The 22,975-nt window shown below is 43.7% G+C and overlaps 1 protein-coding gene across 2 annotated transcripts in view; it reads right to left on the bottom strand.

Annotated features, from left to right (window-relative positions):
* The window catches only part of B4GALT5 (beta-1,4-galactosyltransferase 5), a 75,687-nt gene that overhangs the window by 10,983 nt on the left and 41,729 nt on the right, over window positions 1–22,975 (bottom strand). The window contains exon 2 of one of the 2 annotated variants that reach the window (XM_043553696.1): window positions 8,914–9,048. In XM_043553696.1, the coding sequence (XP_043409631.1) occupies window positions 8,914–9,048 (135 nt within the window). Of the gene's footprint in view, window positions 1–3,433; window positions 3,632–8,913; window positions 9,049–22,975 lie in introns of those variants that run through there. The other variant, XM_043553697.1, reaches the window with a different exon arrangement.

The raw sequence follows: 22,975 nt of genomic DNA, 5'->3' as shown, positions 1-22,975 counted from the left end.
TTGCCACCACATTCCGGCTTAAGACATTCACAAGCCTCACGTCCTCCCTCAACTCTGTCATCCCAAAGAGGTCCTGCGCCTTCCGGCCAGTCTGGACTGGCTCCCCGCTGTGCCCGCTGTGCAGAGGCCGCCTGGGGTCTCCCCTCCCCTCTCAGCAGGTGTGAAACCTCACTTTTCCTCGGCTCGATTTCTCCCTCTTTCTCGCTGGAACACATCTCCGTCTGGCTTCCTAAGCAGGGGAATGGAAGTACATCTGTTTCTCGTATCTCTCCCTTGACCCATAGGTGGGCCGGGCTTACAGAATTCCGGGCTGGGCACAATCCTCCCAGACAACTGGGCAGGTGCTCGACTCCACGCCTCCTGCTGAACCTGGAGCCGTTCCAATTCCGGGTCCCTGGAAAGGTGACCGAGAATTGCTTTCCCAGAGTGTGATGAACTTCCTCTGGGGTCAGGAAATGTTACATTTCTATTTTGGGGTCTATTCTCACCCGCTGTGTTGACCATTTGGTGGACCTTTACCGTGTAGAAATTCATGTCCTCCTGTTCTAGAATTTGGGGGCAGGAAGAGTAGTATTTTTTTTTTTTAACGTTTATTTATTTTTGGGACAGAGAGAGACAGAGCATGAACAGGGGAGGGGCAGAGAGAGGGAGAGACACAGAATCGGAAACAGGCTCCAGGCTCCGAGCCGTCAGCCCGGAGCCCGACGCGGGGCTGGAACTCGCGGACCGCGAGATCGTGACCTGAGCTGAAGTCAGATGCTTAACAGACTGAGCCACCCAGGCGCACCCCCCCGCCCCGTCCCCCCCCCCCGCCTTTTAATGTTTATTTATTTACTTAAAGAGCACGTGTGAGTGGGGGAGGGACAGAGAGAAGGAGAGAGAGAATTCCAAGCAGGCTCTGCCCTGTCAGATCAGAGCCTGATGCAGGGCTTGAACCCATGACCTGTGACATCAAGACCTGAGCTGAAATCAGGAGTCGGACGCTTAACCGACTGAGCCCCCCGGGTGTCACCATCTTGCCACCACTTTTCTGCCGCCTAAAAGGTTTCCTCGTTTTACCCAACCCTTCTTTTTAATTATCATTCCTGCTAGTTTTTATTTTAACAAGTCCTTTTTACTTCTGAATGTCCGTTTCTTACAATATACTTCTTTTCATGTTTGCAATCCCTTTCCCCACACCCTGGAGAACGTATGTGATGGGTGTTCTGAGTTTTCTTCTCCCAGCATGGCCTGTTTTCTCCTGATTTGCTGCTGCTTGTCCGTTTTGATTCCTCACACAGTCTCCCTTGGTTATCCGCTAGTATTTCAGAGGGCACCAACCAGCTACCTGGCAGGGCTTGGACTGAGCTTCTGAGTTGCAGAATGTTCTGGCAAGAAGTCTGGTTTGGAAGCCTCCAGCGTCAGTTCCTTAGGGGCTTTCTTCTTGGTCCAGATTCCCCAGAGAACTCTATTCTTTTATAAAGATTTTTTTTAAAGCAACCTCTGTATCCAACATGGGGCTCGAACTCACAACCCTGAGATCAAGCGTTGCACGCACTTACCAACTGAGCCAGCCAGGTGTCCCTAGAGCACTCTGCTAACCTCCTGGCAGAATGGCGCAGTCCCTGCCACAGGCACACTGGGACTGAGGAGGAGAATAGGGCGCCTAAGCCAAGCCAGGTGCCCTCAAGTTGGGGGGCCTCTGTCTTACCACCTCTGAGGGTTATCAAGTCTCTAGTTCTTTGCCAGGATAGGGGAGAATCTGGGTTTCTGACTGCTTTTTAAATAGCTTTCAATCTATCTTTACCTAGGCTGCCACTTTTAGTCTTATCTGCAAAAGTACTTAATATTGCTAATTCCTGAGCTTCTGGGGGATTCTGGGGTCGTTATCGGCTTTCCCTGCAGCCGCATTATCAGTCAGTTTTCTTGGGTCTTTTGAGCCCTTTATCACTGGTCTGTCTGCTTTCCAACTTCCAAAATTTTTTGCTGTGGTCTCCCTTCTTGTTCTCCTCATTCTTCAGGGTTTATGCCATTCAACACACACACACACACACACACACACACACACACACGCACGCACTCTTTACTGTCATTTTAGTGAGGCTTTAGGAGTGTGGAGTTGATGCCTCTTTCCTGGGGATCTGTGTGAAGGGGGCCCTCCAACTTCTTCTTATTTTTTTTTACAGAAAAAGAAACCGTGTCTACACAACTGGTACAAGGAGACCTGGCCAGTGCATGGCTACCTCTGGCTTAGTGATCTTTCCATTACACTGTACTATTTTTTCAGAGTATTAAAATCTCTCTTACCGATCCTCGGGGATTCATGCAGCTTCTACGAAATTAAAACTTCCTACTCAAACTCACTTTTGTACCCGAGAATTCTACAATCTTCAACTCATATATTTTTTAAAAACACTGTGAGATGGTTTCCAAGAATCAAACAGTGAGTAAGTACAGGGAATATGTACTCCATAAGCGCTCACAGGACACAACTCAGTGAGCGGTGACTTGAAGAGAATTAAATTTCTTAATAGGGGAGGAAAGGAACAAAATGCTTTCTGTCCTTTTCACTAGCAGCTTTCCTGAAAAACACCGAGCCTGCATCACATCGCCAAGAACAAAGCCAGCACGAACCCTAAAGGCAAAATCACATTTACAACAGAAATGAGTTCAAAAGTCCTCAGCTCATACATGTACACCTGTCCTAAACTGATCCTTTTTGAAAGTATTAACGTTTCAAAAAGCTCTGTCAAGCACCTCCAATACTAATCATTACTCTGGATAATCCTGAGTTTACTTCTTAATCATGTAGATATATGTAGATATATACATGTGTGTGTGTGTTTAAATCTATAAACGATTCTCTTTAAGAAAAGTTTTCACGTGTACTAGAAAATGTGTATTTTGTGATATGTACATGTGCAGAGGGAGAAGCTTCTTCGAAACAGCATCACAGTAATTACATTTGCCTCTCTGAAGGAGAAGAAATTCCCAGGGGCAACATAATAGCATTTTCATAAGCAAATAATAGTAATAAAACACACACACAGAAGAGAATAATAATTCTGGGCAATGACAGAACCAAGCTTTAGAACTACAGCCTAAACAGGAAAGAAGAAGGAAAAAGATAAAACTTCCCATGACGTAGGAGAAGAGACAAGACACTTTCTAACCCTAATGATGCTATAAAGGCCCTTCTACTCTCTTCAAACACTAATGGACCCAGGAGCAACGAGCATGAAACGAACAAGACCAAACCAACATCACTCGTTTCTTCCCTTCTGATTACTGTATTAGTAAACTATTTTTTTAACCCCCACAAATAAACAACTCCTAAGTAGAAGTAACCTTGCCCTATACCGTGAGGGGAAAAAAGGCCCACAAAAACCTTCATTTCCTCATTTCTAACTTTAAATTTTTTACATAAACATTTAAGTAAAATTTGCTTTCTCACCGGTAGAAACCTTTCAAAGAAGTGGAAGAGGCAGAGGAAATTAGCTGCTCGTGACCTGGTAAAACTATGTAGTTACTGTGGGTGCCCAGTCCTCCTCTCCAGCTGCCCAGAAACGGGTGCTTCCAAATGACAGCTTCTTCCTCTTTCTCTCTTTTTTTGAAGACTTTATTTTTAAGTGACCTCTACACCCAACGTGGGGCTGGAACTCACAACCCCGAGATGAAGGGTCGCGCGGTGCTGACTGGGCCAGCCAGAGCCCCTTCCTCTTCCTCTTCCTCTCTGCTGAATGAGGGAGGGAGCAGCTGGGCGGGAAAGCAAGCTGGCTGACTTTCTCTGGCCGAGGCTTTGTGTTTTAAGTCGAATCTGTTTTAAATCGGGACATATTCTTCCAGCAAAGGAGATAGAAAGGCAAAGAAGGTACTGTTTTTGCATTTATAAGACGGGAAAACAGCAGATAGCCCTCGTACCTACAAATTCAGACGGCCTGCTTACTCAACTTTGCTTTCCACCAGGGCTTCGGCAGCCACGCCTGCACATTAGAATCATCTACGAAGCTTGTAAAAACCCTAATAACACACAGGCTATTTCCCAGACTGATGAAGTAAGAACCTCTGGGGGAGGGGTGCAGGCACTGGTCACCCCTGGGAGTTTCCAGTGTGCACTCAGGTCGGCATGGCTACCCCAGTGTTTAGGAGGGGCAAACATCTGCCTTCTCCCTTATCTTGCCAAATCCAGTTGAGCTGGGACTGGGAAACGCTGACCAAGAGATTCCAGGAAGAACCACCACTTTCCCCTTCCATTTGAGAAAAGACCAAACACTTCCCTCTCTGCTTGAAAAATGTGGAAATGTGTATATACTAGAAAGATGTCATCAGAACAAATATCTGTAAAATACAAAGAATTAGCATTTTTCACGAGTTAACAGGCCTAAGGATGACCTTGCACCTGCTGGGTGAGTAGACACAAGGAAGACCATGGACTGAGCACCCAAAAACCAGACAGAAAGAGGGGCGCCTGGGTGGCTTAGTCGGTTAAGCGTCTGACTCTTGATTTCAGCTCAGGTCATTATCTCGTGGTTCATGAGTTCGAGCCCTGCATCAGGCTCCATGCTGACAGTGTGGAGCCTGCTTGCGATTCTCTCTCTCGTTCTCTCTCTGCCCCTCCCCTGCTCGCATGAGCGCGTGCACTCTCTCTCTCAAAATAAACAAACTTAAAAAAATTTTCTTTTCATAAAAATTAAAGAAAAACAACAACCAGAGATAAAGAGGTTAAGAATATCTAGCTCACTGAATCTATTACACAGTGCCCTGGCAATGACTTTATTCACTTTATTTGCCTATGGCAACAGACCTGTTTCCAAGGATGTGGACAAGAGAACATTTTTCTGAGCACATGACTATGAAGGGGTTGGGGCTGTAAGTGTGGGAAGGTTTGTGTGCATGTGCGGACACACGTGTGTACAGAGGCAAGAAATCTCCCTCTGGGTGAAAGTTACTAAGTAGAATGGCACCTGCAAACTCATATTTAAGGATGACAAAGGCCCGGTCCCCCAACCACTCGCCTCATTTATAAAACTAAGTGGGTGGGGACGCCCTGGCTGACTCATTCAGAGGAGTGTGTGACTCTTGATCTCAGAGTCATGGGTTTAAGCCCCCATATCGGGCATAGAGATCACTAAAAAAGTAATAAATAAACTTAAAAAAAATCTTAAGTGGCTAGAAGAGATGAACCCAGATGACTCATTCTGATGTCAATGTTCTTTGAGCATCTCCCCTACTGCTCACAGTAAATTCTGCAGGATTCCTGAGGTCACACACACACATGGCACCGAGAAGCCTCCTCTCCAGGTTATTATTATTATTTTTTTTTTTTGTAACTTTTTTTTTTTTTTTTTTTTTTTTTTTTTGAGACAGAGAGAGACAGAGCATGAACAGGGGAGGGTCAGCGAGAGGGAGACACAGAATCTGAAACAGGCTCCAGGCTCTGAGCTGTCAGCACAGAGCGCGACGCGGGGCTCGAACTCACGGACCGCGAGATCATGACCTGAGCCGAAGTCGGCCGCTTAACCGACTGAGCCACCCAGGCGCCCCTGACAAGTGCATTCTTTTTTTATTATTTTCTTTTTTTTTTTTCAACGTTTATTTATTTTTGGGACAGAGAGAGACAGAGCATGAACGGGGGAGGGGCAGAGAGAGAGGGAGACACAGAATCGGAAACAGGCTCCAGGCTCTAAGCCATCAGCCCAGAGCCTGACGCGGGGCTCGAACTCACGGACCGCAAGATCGTGACCTGGCTGAAGTCGGACGCTCAACCGACTGAGCCACCCAGGCGCCCCTGACAAGTGCATTCTTATTGGACAATCAACACTTTGGCTTTCAAGGATAAAGCCAGCATTATTTAAATGTCACACTAAGCTTTTTAGCTACACTTGGCCTAATGAAAGTCTTTGAAGATGGGCATGGGCCCCAGCACTGTGTCCAGGGTGGGGCAGTGGAGCTCGTGGGCCACCTCCGTCCTGCTACCCTTGTCAAGCCCGTGGTGGGAGTGGTCGGGTCAGAAATGACAGTCACCCACTATCTCAGCAGGATCAGGTCGAGAGTGCCCCTCTGCCTGGCACTGCTTTGAAATGAATAAAAATGGTGGGTTTTCACTGGATACCTTTCCAATGAAATGATATTTCCTCCTTAATACTCACTCCCCAAGGATGTGCCAGGAACATGGAAGCCAATTAAGATGGTAATCTCAGAATTAGGTTACAACACTTAAAATGTTTTCTTGTTAAATCTATTCACTCACACACTCAAAAACCACTTCCCGAGGGCCTTCTGTGTGCTAGGCGGTGTGCAACGTGCTGGGGCTACCAGACCAGAGAGGCCGCGAAGGCTGCCGGCATCCGGAGGTCAGCAAGCCCTACCCCACGGCCACACCGAGCCCTGTATTTTACATTCTCATCCCTAAAGTGGGAACACGGCAGTCGCCTTACTGAGTTCCTATGACGAGTCCATGAGGCAGTGCAAGTGAAGTGTCGAGGGCATAGTAACACAGCCCCTGACAGCTAAAGACTTCCAATCTTTAAGGGAAACAGACACCGTGGACACAAAATGGGTGATTATTCCCACCAGAGGGATGCTGGGAAGAATTATTTTGGTCTATGACAATTTGAAAATAAACACACGCAAAGTCAAATCACAATGGGTCCCTGGATTCGTCTTCCGAGGGCACAACTTGGTTTTCAAGGACAATCACCCCTAGGGTGATTAGTGAGATCCTGTGCTTGTAGGGAGGGCAGCTGCCTGTAGCCCTCTAACTTCTGAGAGAGAACAGACTAACTCACCAAATGCCCGGATGGACGTCCCGGTATCATCTAACTTTGGAGAGGCATGGAGGGAGACTTGGACTGGATAAATGTCATGACAGCACAAATGTTCCTTTTTTCCTGACTGATTCATCAGGGGGAAGGCTGATGAGTAGTCAAAGGACTCCCTAGTTTCATCACACAACGAAAAGCAGGTTTGGGGCAGGGTTCGGGCAAAGTCACCTGAACAAGTCACTCCAACGCTTCCAAGGTTATTTGTGCTACCTGTGCAAAGTGGAAGTAACATAAAATCCTGTCCACCTGACAGGACCATGCTTGAGTCAAGGGTGATGATGTGTGAGCGGATTATTTGCGAAATCTAATGTCATACACGATGAATTAGGAAAGTGTGCTCAGCCTTCTCTCATGCCTTTAGAAACTGTACGGATTCCTCTTCCAGATCTGGTTCAGGGCTCAGGCCAATTGTTTAATGAAACCGCAATTTGGCCGAAAAGCTCTGAAAAGCCAATCACTTGCTCTTTGCAAACAAGAAGAAAGGAAGTATTAAAGCTTTGGTTTGCTAACTGTAGTCCTTTGTTGCTAAGTTGGCCAGCAGGCCAGACTGATGATAAACAAGGATGTGGTCAATTCTTTTAAGGATTTCACTTCCCTTTGAGAGGCAATGCTTTCTCCCGAGATCCCAAGCACCACAGAATTTTCATTTGCAGTGTTTGCAAAGCAACTTCACATTCTACAGTGAGCTCTGGACAATCTCAGAACTTAGAGAAGGCTGATTTGGAGGCAAGAATATTTCTTCAACTATACTCATTTTATGATACTGCACTAGGCTTGAGTGAAATTGGTAATAAAGCCACAGGAAAGCACACTGGGTCTCAGTTAAAGAAATACAAAGGCAAATCATAAATGCTTAGCAAAATAAAATCTCGGGGGTGTCTATTTTTTAAATAAAATACATCCCTGGCCAGACAAGAGACGCCTCACGACCGTCCCATTTAACCATCTGGAAATACTTTCTATGTTCAATTTTTGGAGGAGTTAAAAAGAGAGACCAAAAAGACAGCTTTCAAAGGTGAAGAACTTGCTGTGTATAGCCTTTATAAAAATAGTTAGAGTCAAAACCATGATTCAGGAACAAGCTCTTTTCATATAATGTTAGGCAAGCCATCTGACCTCTGTGTTCTTTTTTCCTCTTTATATAATTAGTGCTTGTAAGATAATAAAAGCCACAGGTAAAAGTTCCAAAAGATTGAGAAGGCAGAAATGTTCACTCTTACGTCCATCACTGCTATCTTTAGCTGAATAGTCTCAAAAGCTTTCTGCAAAGCTGAAGGATTCTGACTACCAAACTCAGCCACGTAGCTGGAATTAAACCACAGGATGAAAACCACACCTGACTAGGGAAGATAAACCAGGCAAACTATTGAACATTTCTTCCAGCAGTGGCTGTTAATTTGCGGAGGCTGTCCCAGATGACGTGATTATTATGAAATGGAAATCTGTTAAGTCTCAATTAAAGCACTCATAACCAACGAGGTAAGCAAGTCCTATGGGGCTGGCGAAATTCAAGCGCAGTCCAACAGGAAGAACAGAGTTGGAGCAACTCTTCCTGTTGGGCAACCACGGCCAGATTTACTTTGAAAATACCGTGGACCACCACTACGTGCAACTAACGAGACAAAACCAACCCACCAACCAACCAACCAGCCAACCAACCAACCCCACAACGTTGAGCCATAAAATAAGCAAGTGTAAGGAAGTCCAACCAAGTTCTGTTTTTCCTCGTTGGCTGTTTGGAACATTGTTTGAAATCAAATTCTTTCCAGAAACAACTGTTTTGCTGGTGTCCTAAACATAAGCTTAATTTTAGTCCCCTCTTAGAGGCTGAAAAAAGGGGTCTTAAAAGATATTCTTTACCCCCCCCCCCCCAACCCTGAAAAGTATCAGGAGCAAAACTGGAGTCATCCAGTCACCTTGAGTATAGTGTTGGCAACACGAACAAGGATTCATTTTGCAAGAACCTCTTTTTTAGGAAGAAGGGAAGGCTCAGCCAAACCTTCTCTCTTTTACAATGCACTTTTTCTCATCAAAAATAATTATTCGAACCAAATTTACCTCTCTGGGGAGGAGACATTCTAATCAGACCATCTCTTGACTAAAAATATACCTGAGTCATTCACGCTACTGTTCCTCTTGGCATAAGCACTCCGAACCACCTGCTCATAAACCTGAGCTCCAATGGTTCTCATGTTGTCCCGGATCAGAATGCCTTGAGCCTGCATCATGAAGAGGTAGGTGTTCACTGCAGAAAACAGAAGAGAAGGGGAAAAGAGGTGAATTCAAAAGCCATCATGAAAACAAAACAAAATAAACACACATACTTTGGCTCACTTGCTTTCCTTCTTTAAGAAAGTTTTTTCAGGGGCGCCTGGGTGGCTCAGTTGGTTAAGCATCCAACTCTTGCTTTCAGCTCAGGTCATGATCTCATGGTTCATGGGTTTGGGCCCCACATCGGGCTCTGTGCTGACAGCACGGAGCCTGCTTGGGATTCTGTCTCCCTCTCTCTCTGTCCCTCCCCTGCTCGCTCTCTATCTCTCTCTCAAAAAAAAAAAAAAAAAAAAGAAACAAATAAACAAATAAACATTAAAAAACAAAACAAAACACTTTTTTCAGCTCTGAAACCCCCAAATGCCTTAACTCTTTTTTTTCATCCTGGGCTCTATGTTCCTAAGACACCAATATTCCTTGGGTAGCTGAGTAGGACTAAGGGGGCATTTCTGTCAATATTCAGCAGCTTGAGGAAAAAAACCCAAACACATAAATTACAAAAATTACATTCCACCAGGTCTTCAAACAGCCAATCGGTATTCTAGCGCTGTGATGATCACAAAACCTTTAATTTAAAGAAGATCTCATCTCGCTTTAAGTTCACCTTCTCAACGCTCACTGGCTATGAAAGGAAACCACTGACCGCTCTGCCTACTGCAAACACTTAGGTCCAGGTCTGGTCTTGGCAACCTTCTGAAAGTGGTGTACTAAGGTCCAGCTACTTTTCTCTGGGGGGATTTGGAGAGAAGCAGAAGACAGTGAAAGACTGCCAGCAGCCTGACTACCCACCCACCCCAGCCCCGAAGTCCAAAGCAAATGGGAAACGAGCAGGCTGCTTCGTCCGCGTGCAACGGAAACGCACTCCCTTCGTACTATACACGAGTAGTGAGCTACGGTGCGGCACGCCCGAGACACGTATGTCAATGACCCTCAATAAGACCAAACCAAAGCAGAAAACATAATCGTGACACACGATCATTTGCACTGACTGTCCAATCATCGTCATCTCTGGGGAGTGAGCTCCACTTGTGTTTTCTGCAAGTGTCTCTGAGATGTCAAACTGGGGAGTCACAATTACGCGCGAGCACAGCGCTGGCATTCCCTGTGCAATCTCAACTACCAAGTCATCCGTTTCCAAGAAATGGTAAGGTTTCAAGACACACATTTGCAAATCTGAACTCCGGCCCGCGCTGGAGACCCTCTGAACACGTGGCTGCCCTCCCACCAAGCCCCAGGCAGGTCCGCCACGTCTGGGCCACTCGGCCAGCCTCGATGCACGTGGCCTCGGGCTGTCCTGGCTCTCTCACGAGACGTGTTTTGTTGACACTGCTTCACCATTATCATCTCGGTGCCCTGCGCACAATGGGCAGTAAATAAGGGCTAAATGGATGAAGCGGAGAAGTCAATTTATTGTATTTCAGGCTACTGTGTTCGCTGCTTGCACTGGTGACAGGGGTGGGGATGGGGACGGACCATCGGGCACAGCTCTCCATGAAAAACCCCAGGTGGCCCGTGTTAAACAGGGACATAAAACACTGCAAAAGATTTCAATGATCCCGAAGGTATATCCGGAGCCAGAAAATAATAAACAAATTAAAAATAAAGTCGATGTTCAGAATGCTTTTTGGGAGAAATTAGGTAGTTTGAATGTAGGCCTTGCACTGACAGGAAGACAACCACACGTTAACTTCTGGCGTCAGCAGAGAGGAGATCAGAGTGTTTATTCTCTACAGTCAGAGGAGTTACGGCAAAAGATGCCTTCAAATCCTTTAAAAAGTGTGATTCCGTGAAGCCTCTGAAAGCAAGAGTCACATCCCACTTTCTTTTTACAGCAGGTAGACAGCACAATGCCCAGTCACAGGAGGTAGGCAGTCCAGAAATATCCCTAAACAGAAGATGTAAAGTCCATCCAGTAATAAATTTCTAATGTAGTTTCATGGTATCTTTTATTATTATAATATGTACATTATACATATTATATATAACTGCCCTGAAGTCTTCCTTCCACCCCCAACATACTACTAAACCAGCTGTCCTCAATAACATAGAAACAAATATTAATTAAACTCTGTGTGTAAAGCTGTTAGTTCGTGGGCACTGCAAAAAAATCACTGCTTTCCTCTCCCTAAATTTCAATCTTCTCGGTGCCTATTATCTCCTACACTGCAAAGGACACTGTTCTTGGCCCCTCTTTTAAATTCTCTCCCTTTCTTTGTTCTGGAATCCCAAGGGCAGGATTCCTCTGGGGCAGTTCTCAAACTTTTCCCTGCCCACTACCTTGCAGAGCTACTTGGAGCCTGAGTGGGGCCTATGAATTTGCACTTGTAGCAACCTCACAGGCGATACCAGTGTGGGGGTCTGAGGACATTTCCAGAACCAGGGCTCTAGAGAAGTGCAGCTACATAATAAATAGTTAAGTTGCATTCACTGAGCACTTCATTACATAATTCTTTATCTCATTTAATCCTCATAATTATCCTAAGAGGCAAGTAAGAACTATTCAACTTACAGTCAGTTTCTAGACTTCAGGTTCTCTATGCAGCTTCACCAAGGTCAGCTGAGCCACGGACCCGCACAGGTGCACCCATGCTCAGAGGACTGAGCTTTAGGACTTTGCTCTAGCCAACACCTCTCCCTCAAAGATTTCAGGTACCCACGTGGCTTACACAATTCCTGTTAAGGAGCTAGCTTTCCAGTCTTTATCTCCTACACAAAGCTGCCAGATGGATCTTTCTTAATTACAGATTTATCCACACTGCTCCTGCTCAAAAGCCTTCCATCCGGGGGCTTCGACGTTCCTGTCTACCATGCAAATCTCATTAATCCTTCGATTCCCAGTTACACACTTCTTTAGTCCTCCTCGAATTTCTGTGGTACTGTTACAGATTATCAAAAATCTGCCCTTTGTTTATATTTTGTCTTAGTTTCCTAACAACTGTCTCATGTGTTGGTCTTCCCATTCAAATAACAAATTTACTCAAACCACCTATTAAGGCTTTTTCTAATTATCTACAGGAATTAGCACAATGCTGGGGGGGGAAAAAAAAAACAAGACTGAGGAGATATATTTTGCCAAACAAAAGAAAATAACATGAATTCACAGACTCAAGATTGGATGAGATTTTGAAAAACACTCCTCAATCAATGAAACCAGAAGCTGGTTCTTTGAAAGAATTAACAAAACTGATAAACCCCTAGCCAGTTTGATCAAAAAGAAAAAGGAAAGGACCCAAATAAATAAAATCAAGAATGAAAGAGGAGAGATCACAACCAACACAGCAGAAATAAAAACAATAATAAGAGAATATTATGAGCAATTATATGCCAATAAAATGGGCAATCTGGAAGAAATGGACAAATTCCTAGAAACATATACACTACCAAAACTGAAACAGGAAGAAATAGAAAATTTGAACAGACCCATAACCAGTAAAGAAATTGAATTAGTAATCAAAAATCTCCCAAAAAACAAGAGTCCAGGGCCAGAGGTTTTCCAAGGGAATTCTACCAAACATTTAAGGAAGAGTTAACACCTATTCTCTTGAAGCTGTTCTAAAAAATAGAAATGGAAGGAAAACTTCCAAACTCTTTCTATGAAGCCAGCATTACCTTGATTCCAAAACCAGACAAGAGACCCCACTAAAAAGGAGAACTATAGACCAATTTCCCTAATGAACATGGATGCAGTAATCCTCAACAAGATAATAGCCAACCGGATCCAACAATACATTAAAAAAATTATTCACCACGACCAAGTGGGATTTATAACTGGGATGAAAAGCTGGTTCAATCCACAAAACAATTAACGTGATTCATCACATCAATAAAAGAAAGGACAAGAACCATACGATCCTCTCAATAGATGCAAAGAAAGCATTTGACAAAATACAGCATCCTTTCTTGATAAAAACCCTCAAGAAAGTAAGGATAGAAGGAGCATACCTTGAGATCATAAAAGCCATATACGAAAGACCCAACACTAATATCATCCTCAATGGGGAAAAACTGAGAGCTTTCCCCCTAAGGCCAGGAACAAGACAGGGATGTCCACTCTCACCACTGTTATTCAACATAGTATTGGAAGTCTTAGCCTCAGCAATCAGACAACGCAAAGAAATAAAAGGCATCCAAATCGGCCAGAAGGAGGTCAAACTTTCACTCTTCACAGATGACATGATACTCTATATGGAAAACCCAAAAATTCCACCAAAAAATTGCTAGAACTGATTTATGAATTCAGCAAAGTGGCAGTATATAAGATCAGTGCATAGAAATCGGTTGCATTCCTATACACCAACAATGAAACAACAGAAAGGGAAATCAAGGAATCGATCCCATTTATCATTGCACCAAAAACCATAAAATACCTAGGAATAAATCTAACCAAAGAGGTGAAAAATCTATACACTGAGAACTATAGAAAGCTTATGAAAGAAATTGAAGAAGACACAAAAAATGGAAAAAGATTCCATTCTCCTGGAGAGGAAGAACAAACATTGTTAAAATGTCCATGCTACCCAAGCAATCTACATATTCAATGCAATCCCTATCAAAGTAACACCAGCATTCCTCACAAAGCTAGAACAAATAATCCTAAAATTTGTATGGAACCAGAAAAGACCCCTAATAGCCAAAGCAATCTTGAAAAAGAAAACCAAAGCAGGAGGCATCACAATCCCAGACTTCAAGCTATACTACAAAGCTGTAATCATCAAGACAGTATGCTACTGGCATAAGAACAGACTCTCAGATCAATGGAACCGAACAGAGAACCCAGAAATGGACCCACAAACGTACGGCCAACTAATCTTTGACAAAGCAGGAAAGAGTATCCAACGGAATAAAGACAGTCTCTTCAGCAAGTGGTGCTGGAAAAACTGGACAGCGACATGCAGAAGAATGAACCTGGACCCCATTCTTACCCCAGACACACACAAAAAAGTCAAAATGGATGAAAGACCTCAATGTAAGACAGGAAGCCATCAAAATCCTTGAGGAGAAAGCAGGCAAAAACCTCTTTGATCTTGCCCACAGCAACTTCTTAACTCAACACATCTCTGGAGGCAAGGGAAACAAAAGCCAAAATGAACTATTTCTGCACAGTGAAGGAAACCATCAGCAAAACTAAAAGACAATCGACAGAATGGGAGAAGATATTTGCAAACGACATATCAGATAAAGGGTTAGTATCCAAAATCTATAAAGAACTTATCAAACTCAACACCCAAAAAACAAATCATCTAGTGAAGAAATGGGCAAAAGACATGAATAGAAGCTTCTCCAAAGACATCCAGATGGTCAACTGACACATGAAAAAATGCTCCACATCACTCATCATCAGGGAAATACAAATCAAAACCACAATGAGATCCCACCTGACACCTGTCAGAATGGGTAACATGAACAACTCAGGCAACAACAGATGTTGGCGAGGATGCAGAGAAAGAGGATCTCTTTTGCACTGCTGGTGGGAATGCAAACTGGTGCAGCCACTCTGAAAAACAGTATGGAGGTTCCGCAAAAAATTGAAAATGGAACTACCTACAACTCAGCAATTGCACTACTAGGCATTTATCCAAGGGATACAGGTGTGCTGTTTTGAAGGGGCACGTGCACCCCCATGTTTACAGCGCAGTATCAACAATAGCCAAAGTATGGAAAGAGCCCAAATGTCCATCAATGGATGAATGTATAAAGAAGATGTCGTATATTTATACAATGGAATATTACTTGGCAATCAAAAAGACTGAAATCTTGCCATTTGCAACTACATGGATGGAACTAGAGGGTATTATGCAAAATTAGTCAGAGAAAGACAAATATCATAGGACTTCACTCATTTGAGGACTTTAAGAGACAAAACAGATGAACACAAGGGAAGGGAAGCAAAAATAATATAAAAACAGGGAGGGGGACAAAACATAGGAGACTCTTAAATATGGAGAGCAAAGAGAGGGTTACTGGAGGGGTTGTGGGAGGAAGGATGGGCTAATTGGGTAGGGGGCATTAGGGTATCTACTCCTGAAATCATTGTTGCACTATATGCTAACTAATTTGGAGGTAAATTAAAAAAATAAAATTATAAAAAAAAAAAAGAAAAGAAAAACACTCTTCAAGACCACTTAATACTTCCACACCAACCCAAAAGCTGTGCCTTCCAAGAAGATTAAATCAGTATGTAAAACAGAGCCATCTTCAAAGAAAATCCTGCTTTGAGTTGGGTCCAAAATGTTTCCGAATCACTTTTACCCACTGGTAAAATTCACATCTTCGTGAAGTAGATATCATCCTGATTTTTTATTTTAGATAAGGAAGTCAAGTCGTCCAGAAGTCATTTACCCAAGGTCATACAATCAGTAAAGTAAAAAACAGAGGCAGGTGAGGTTAGGTATTCTGTGACATTTTGATAAGCTTTTGGGAAAACAGTCCTTCCCAATAATATGGTCTTGATCAACAGTGGCTGAATCACAACAGAAAACAAAACGAAACAAACAAACAAAAAACAAATGAATTTATTTATTAGTATTGTTTTTTTAACCTGATTTAAACTGGCACTCTGTTGTTGAGTCCTCCATTGTGGTAACAAGTATCTACTGAGCGCCTGCTTTCCTGGGTGCTTTTGACAGGCGGTACTAGGTCACTGGGGGCCAAGCATGAGTAAGACAACACAGAGCAAGGTACAGACACAATTAAACAATTATAATGCAGTGTGATAAATGTCAAAATAACATTTACTACAAAGTCAGGCATACTGTTAACTTTTTTACACTTTCACAAGAAACCCTAATTATCATCCAGCCCCAGTATCTAGGTTAAGGGATCTCTTATGACCATAAAGCGGTTGAGAAAAATGAGCCCCATTCGGGAGCACACAACTGGAAATTTCCATCCCCATGCCAGTGTAAGCAGCCTTGGGCCATGGCTTTAACTAGAGCTTTTCCGGAAGCAAAGCACTGGGTCTCCTAAACCGGAAGACATACTCTCTCCTCTCCATTAGAATTCCGATCAGCCTCCACATCCTTATGAATCAGGTAAATGATTTTCACTTGAACACACACATTAATAAGTGACTGTGACTCATAAAAATTCCTTACAAGATCTGAAATTCCAGATTAGGAGCAAAATAATTTAAGGAAAAGACAAAATAACAGAATTCTACACATTTAGAGAGTTCATAATTTTTTTAGGCTAAACATGTGTGTCCTTAATGTTGGTTACATCTGGCTTGGTAAGCGAGAAGTAGAAAAAGCAAGCCATTCTTTTCCTGACCGCTCTTGGAGACCTGTGTCTTACCCCCAATACCCAAACACCCCAACACACACACACACACACACACACACACACACACACACACACGTGCACACCCACAGCCCAATCTGCCTTCCCAGCTTTATTTTCCTAGTTGACACACTACACATTTTCTTCTTTGTCTTGTCTAGGCTACTTCCCTCACTAGAACGTGAGCTCCCTGAGGGCAGGGAGCTATGCCCCTGGTTAGCTAGAACAACGTGTCTCGAACAAGGAAGGTGCACGACAAATAATGTAAATAAGTGAATAAATGAGGACAACAAACAGAGGAATCTTCTGAATGAGGCTGTGCCCAAGGAGGTACAGACACGGGATTCTCAGCCCTTCTCTTATATTAGCCCTTACTCCTTTATGAGAGAAACCCAAAATGTTCCCCAGACTAACCTGTTCCTAGGAAAAGTTCCGCAATTCCTTTTCACCAACTGAGCAGAGCTGCCAAATTGATTAGTTCTTCCCCCCAAAAATGTTCCCTGGGACTCTCCTTCCTCATGAAGTTGGGTTTTTTTTTTTTCGTGCTCCTAATATAACGCACGAGTTAATCAAAACCTTATACATTATTTGTAACAGAAAAACATTGGGAAGAACCTAAATGTGCATCCAGAAAAGACTGGTTGAATACATGACCATACACGTACGTGGATGGAGTGCTAGGAGGCCGTAAAGAAGAGGGAGGAACCATTAAAAATAGCCCCAAACTGGAAAGAACCCACAGGTCTGTCTGCAGTAGAACGGATTAAAAATCTGCAGCTCATCTGAATCAGAATCTATACAGCAACCAGAATGAACTACAATTACGTGCGACCACACAGATGGGTCGCTCATACGTCACGTGGAGCAGAGAAACCAAAGAGCTTACGTATCATTCCATGCACGTGAAGTACAAAGTCAAAAACAGGCACAACTAGTCTACTGAGTAAGAAGTCAGGAGAACAGGTATCCTTGGAGTGGGCAGTGTGGTTGGAAGGGGGCTTCTGGTAACTTTTTAATTTCTTGACCTGGGTACTGTTTACATACTGTGTTCATTTTGTGAAACTTTATCAAGCTGTTCACTTATATTGCTTCACTTATTTGTGGATTTCATTAAATGTACCCCCCCCCCAAAAAAAAGAATGAAGACAATCTGTGAACTGAATTTCAGGATATCCTGTTAAATAAATTAAAAAAAAAAAAGCAAAGAGAAGTAACAGCATACACGTGCACATGTGTGATTGTTTCTGATTGTTTAAGTAACAAGGTGAAACTCATACACTTACATTTTTATAGAAAGAAACACATGAAAGGGAAGCCATTATATACCTATCATGTGCCAAGAACTGCCCTCCACTCTGCAGATAAACAGATCACCATAAATAAGATACAGTCCTTGTCACTGTCTGCAATGCAGGACCCAGGCAAGGAAACCTGTAACTAGTCCCGTTTCCAAGGGACAGGAGAGCAGCCACTAAATCCCTCTGTGAGGGCAGGGTCAGGAAAACAGTCTCAAGAAGAGGAGAGTCTGGAAGAGCACTGCATAGGTCTAGGCCAGGAAGAGGGCCCATGAGGACGAACGGGCACCAGGGGAGAAATATGTTTGAGGATCAAAGAGCAGCTCAGTATGGCTGGAATGAAGGGTGTGTATGGCAAAACGTGCGAGGAGGCCAGAAAAACAAAGGGGGTGAGACCACAAAGGGCTTTATGTGCTATATTTAGGGGCTTGACATTGAAGAAATGGTCTAGGGTCAGATTTCGGGTGGGCCAACTGGCAGGTATAAATCCAAACATGAAAAAGGACTTGTATTTTTACTATCTACAACCTAAGTTCCTTAATCAAAGGAAGGAAATTCTTTGGATGAACTGACTAGGGCTCTGTGTGCAGAATCCCACTTGGTTATTAAAAGCTGGGTGTCCAGGAGCACCTGGGTGACTCAGTCAGTTAAGCGTCTGACTTTGGCTCCGGTCATGATCTCACGGTTCGTGGGTTTGAGCCCCACGTCGGGCTCTGTGCTGATAGCTCAGAGCCTGGAGCCTGGAGCCTGGAGCCTGTTTCGGATTCTGTGTCTCCCTCTCTCTCTGACCCTCCTTTGCGCGCACGCTCTCTCTCTCTCTCTCTCTCAAAAATAAACATTGAAAAAAAAAAGTGGGGTGTCTAAATCTTACCAAAGGCCATATTTTTGCTCTACGTGAAGCAGCAGGGGGAATGTCCTGTCTGCCAAAATCTGGGAAGCCAGCAGATGGAGTGAAGATGTCAGGATGGAAAGCTGGGGACTGCTAACACTAACCACAGCCGGGGAGAGCTGGCGCAGGGGGCGGGCACCTGACAGGCAAAGGTGCCACTTCCCACCGGAGCAGGCTGTCGGACCACGTGTTCTTTCCCTGGATTTACTCACACCGGGCATCTCTGCTCTGACCACCCTACAGACCACACAAATGTGTGACTTATAACAGTGTCAAGGACATTCCAGGAAAACACGGTGACAAATCTATGAACAGATTATACCCCACTAACCCCAATAGGGTTATACCCCATTCAGATGCCCACGCTCTCAATATAAAACGAAGGCCGGGGAAAGGGAACAGAAGCAGAAAAGGAATTAAAGACAGGAAAACAGGAAGGTTGCTCACTTCCTTTCCCTTCCCCCGTATGTAAGCAACACACACAAGATAACAGTGAAAATTAAGGGGAAACAAAGAACAGAGGGGTGTCATAGGAAGTTTGGACTTTGAGTTTTGCCAGAGTATCCGCAAAACCTGCGCCACCTTTTTGGACCAATATTTTCTGAGAAAAACCAGAACCTGAAAAATAACTGATCTCTACCACCAAAAACAGAGATTACCAGGGTTCACGGCTCCGCACAGAGGAGTTCTGTAAAAGAATGCATTCATTTATTCTCCTTTTTTAAAAATGTTTTTAATGTTTACTTATTTTTGAGAGAGAGCGCGAGTGGGGGAGGGCAGAGAGAGAGGGAGACAGAATCCAAGGCAGGCTCCAGGCTCCAAGCTGTCAGCACAGAGCCTGAGGTGGGGCTTGAACTCACGAACTGTGAGATCGTGACCTGAGCCGAAGTCAGACACTTAACCAACTGAGCCACCCAGGCGCCCCCGCTTATTCTGGTTATAATATCCATATAATACACACACACACACACACACACACACACACACACACACAAGCCCTTGCAAAGAGATGGATTCCTAGGAAAAGTCAAGCATTTGTTGAGCCCGCGTGCCAGCACTTTCCTGGATACCTGTGTCTGTCACCTCATTTCCACCTCACACTAAACCAAGGTCGGTTACTACCCTCATTTTATAGACTGAGGGGACTCAGGCTGGGAAAAGTAACTCAACTGTGTGCAGCCAAGATTTCTCTGTCGCCAGAGTCCAAGTTTTTAACAAATACTATGTTCCATTTTCTCCAGTTCTCAAATGCCTAGAAATCTCTTGAATGCACACTTACTGTTCCCACGCTTTGCTTACAGATTCCTTTCATCTGGATCCGCAGGGTCAGTATCTTACACCTGATTGGCTCCCAATATTACACTTCAGTAGTGGGTGTCCGTGCTCATGATATGGTGTGGTACGTCCCTAAAATTGCATTAAGTTTTATAAGAATGTACTAAGTTTGAGGCTCTAATGTGAATCTTGAATCTTTGCGTTTCAGATCTATTTAAATACTGGAGGCTTATAGTAGACATTGAGAGATAGAAAGATCCAAGGTGGCTAAGTATACTGTGGCACATATCTAAGAAAGAAAATATAAACTTTTTTTTAAGATGCAAGGAATTTCTTGAAAATAAATTTAGTCTTTGGCACATCTGTTCTACTGCTCCAGAGCAACTGTGTGGCAATTTTCACACAAAAAGTATTTAAAGAAAACTGGGTGTTATGGGAGGGGAGCATTAAGAGAGTTAGGAATCCCCAAAACTATGGAGGAAAAATTTCAGTCCACAAATCTTTTGCTTTCCTAGTTCTTCCCATGTGAGGCAGAAAAACCACCAAGTCAATCATAAGTTCCATTTTTCACCCTCCCTGGTTATTATTCCCAGCAATTAAAAAAAAGAGCAAAAAAAACCCAAGTGGTAAAAATTAACAACTATGAAATACTCTGTTAACGTTTCCACTGACCTGCTAGTGTATTAGCTGTTAAATTATTAAACTGTACATGAGATTAGAAATGAAAATGCTGCCTAAACAGATATTAACTAGCCAAGCTGCCTAAGGCAATCGCTTAAGCTTCAGCTTTGTTCCCCCCAAATTCCTAAATAGCACGATTACCAACCACAGAAGTACAGACCCACAAGAGGGGCTCAGCAAACACGGAAGCCCCAGTCCTGCACTGTGTAACCTGCACAGAACCCTGGGTCAGAGAAAACTATAAATTACCTATCTGGCACTGTTCCCATCGAATGCCTGCATCTACCCTGGCTCTGCCTTGGGAGTTAAGTTGCAGAGAAGGTGGAGATGTCACTGGGGGGGGGGACCGACAGAGCAACACCGCTGTCAGCAGCTGACTCCAGCCAGACAAAGGCTCCGCCCACCTCTTGGGCCTAACCTCCCGTATGATCAGGCAGAACTCCACCTCCTGCTGAGGCTGCCACCTCTCTTGTCTGAATGTGCTCTGGTGACACTAAGCTTTAATGACCCTTTTCACAGTGTTTCCTGATATCATTCCACCCCCAGGATTAGAATGGTCTTGGCTCTTTCCCAAGTGATACATAACCTCTTATCCATGACCCCATACCTGTGAGCATGGCTCTTCCAGCAGGCTGTGGGTATGTGTTACTCTTCCCACCCCCTCCCATCTATAATGTCTGACAAACAGTAGACACTTCACTATTTATTAAATTGATGAATTACAGCTTGGCACAGAGCATGCTGTTATGGCCATTTGGTGGAGGTGACCTGTTTTCTAAAGCTAGATGTATGCTGTTTTTTTTGCAGCCACACTAGAAAGATTCGGCCAGAAAAGGGCACAGTGAAACTTATCCTTGACTAACTTTGCTGGTTTAAGTGTAAATTGGTATAACCCTTTGGAAAAACTATTTGCAGACTCAACGAAGAGCCATAAAAATGCTCCCATCCTCTGGTCTAGCAATTTCAAGCAAACTATTCCAAACCTGAGGGCATTCTACACGCAGAGTCTTTTATTGAATTATTTCTCCAAGCAAAACTTAGAGAACAACTCAAAAGCAACAATAAAATAAGATACGTTAATTGTGATACGTACTCTTGGCAGAACCTATAACTTTACAAGTACGAACTATGAAACCTTATACGCAGAACAAATGTAGAACACCTAACATAGACTATCACCCTCAACATGAAACAAAGTTCTGTTATATTAGGTAATTACTGCTGAGGAAAGAGCACATGCATGAGGCAAAAGAAGATTAAAAGCAAGTTTACTAACAGGCTTAGGTGTAAACAGTATGTGATTTGATTTTTTTCCTTCTATTTTTACAACTTTTCTCTACAACGTGTGTGTGTGTGTGTGTGTGTGTGTGTGTGTGTGTGTGTGTGTGTAATATGGGGGGGAAAAATCAAGGATTCCTCCAGCCAGAGTGAATTTATCTGACAAGAGACATTAATAAACAAAATATACACAATTTCATTCTTTAGTTGTCAGGCTGGCGGGAGCGGCTGGGGGGGGGGCGGGTGGAGAAGCAAGCATACAAAGTATGTAGCTGTCATATTTGAATTACCCCCATATCAACATTCTGTTCTAGAAAGGTTGTTAATCATGGCTGCTCCAGTGCTCCCTACCTTGAAGCCCATCAGAACTTCTTAGAACCAGAAATGTCTGCAGAAACCAAGAATTCACATACTGACAAGGAGTTCTACCTTTCTGTCTTTGGGGAGTAGAGCATATGTGTACCACGCAAATAACAGATATGATGGGAAAGGTTAGAAACCCCTCATAAATATCTTCCTTCTAACGGAAAAGCTGCAGGGGAAGTTCCTGAACTGGGGGGTCCTGGTTTGAGTCCTGTCCCTGGTGGCTCTGTGCTTTCTGGACCTTGGCTGTCCCATCTGTATCATGTTCATATTGAACTGTATGAGGTTTTCTCCATCTCTTTCCAACCAGGCCACGACCCCCATCACTGATACACAGGAGAAATGCAGATACAATTATACTAAATGCATTCAAAATACAGAATTATGTAATACTGAAAAATTCTGATTCTTCTCCCTTCCCTTGGGACCTTGAGAATCATCGAACTGCTAAGTCTCCTTACCCTTCAAATCTCACGATGCTTAAGTGTGCTGTTTTCTTTCTTCACTTCGGAAAAACTGGCCCACATACACCTCAGATTTACATTTTCTGCCTTCTCTCCTCTTCCTTCCCAGAGCTGGTTAAGGTTTGACTGTCCTACACTGTTGGCCTTCATTTCCAGAACATTGTGCTTCAGCCCCCTTCATGGTAAAGCTGGAGAGGGTGCTCGACTGGATGGGAAAGCACATTCCCAGGGCCACCTCCTTCCCCATACACACGGGTCAGGAAATTATAGTGGAGCTATCTACAATGAACAAGGGTCATAAAAGGGCTTCTAATTCTCTCTCTCTCTCTCTCTCTCTCTCCCTCTCTCACCACGCTGAAAAATTATATTTTAGTTGTG

This window comes from Prionailurus bengalensis, chromosome A3 (genome assembly GCF_016509475.1).
Source record: "Prionailurus bengalensis isolate Pbe53 chromosome A3, Fcat_Pben_1.1_paternal_pri, whole genome shotgun sequence".
In the NCBI taxonomy this organism is placed as follows: Eukaryota; Metazoa; Chordata; class Mammalia; order Carnivora; family Felidae; genus Prionailurus; species Prionailurus bengalensis.
The sequence above is the reverse complement of the archived record's forward strand: the minus strand, read 5'-3'. Positions and strand labels throughout refer to the sequence as shown.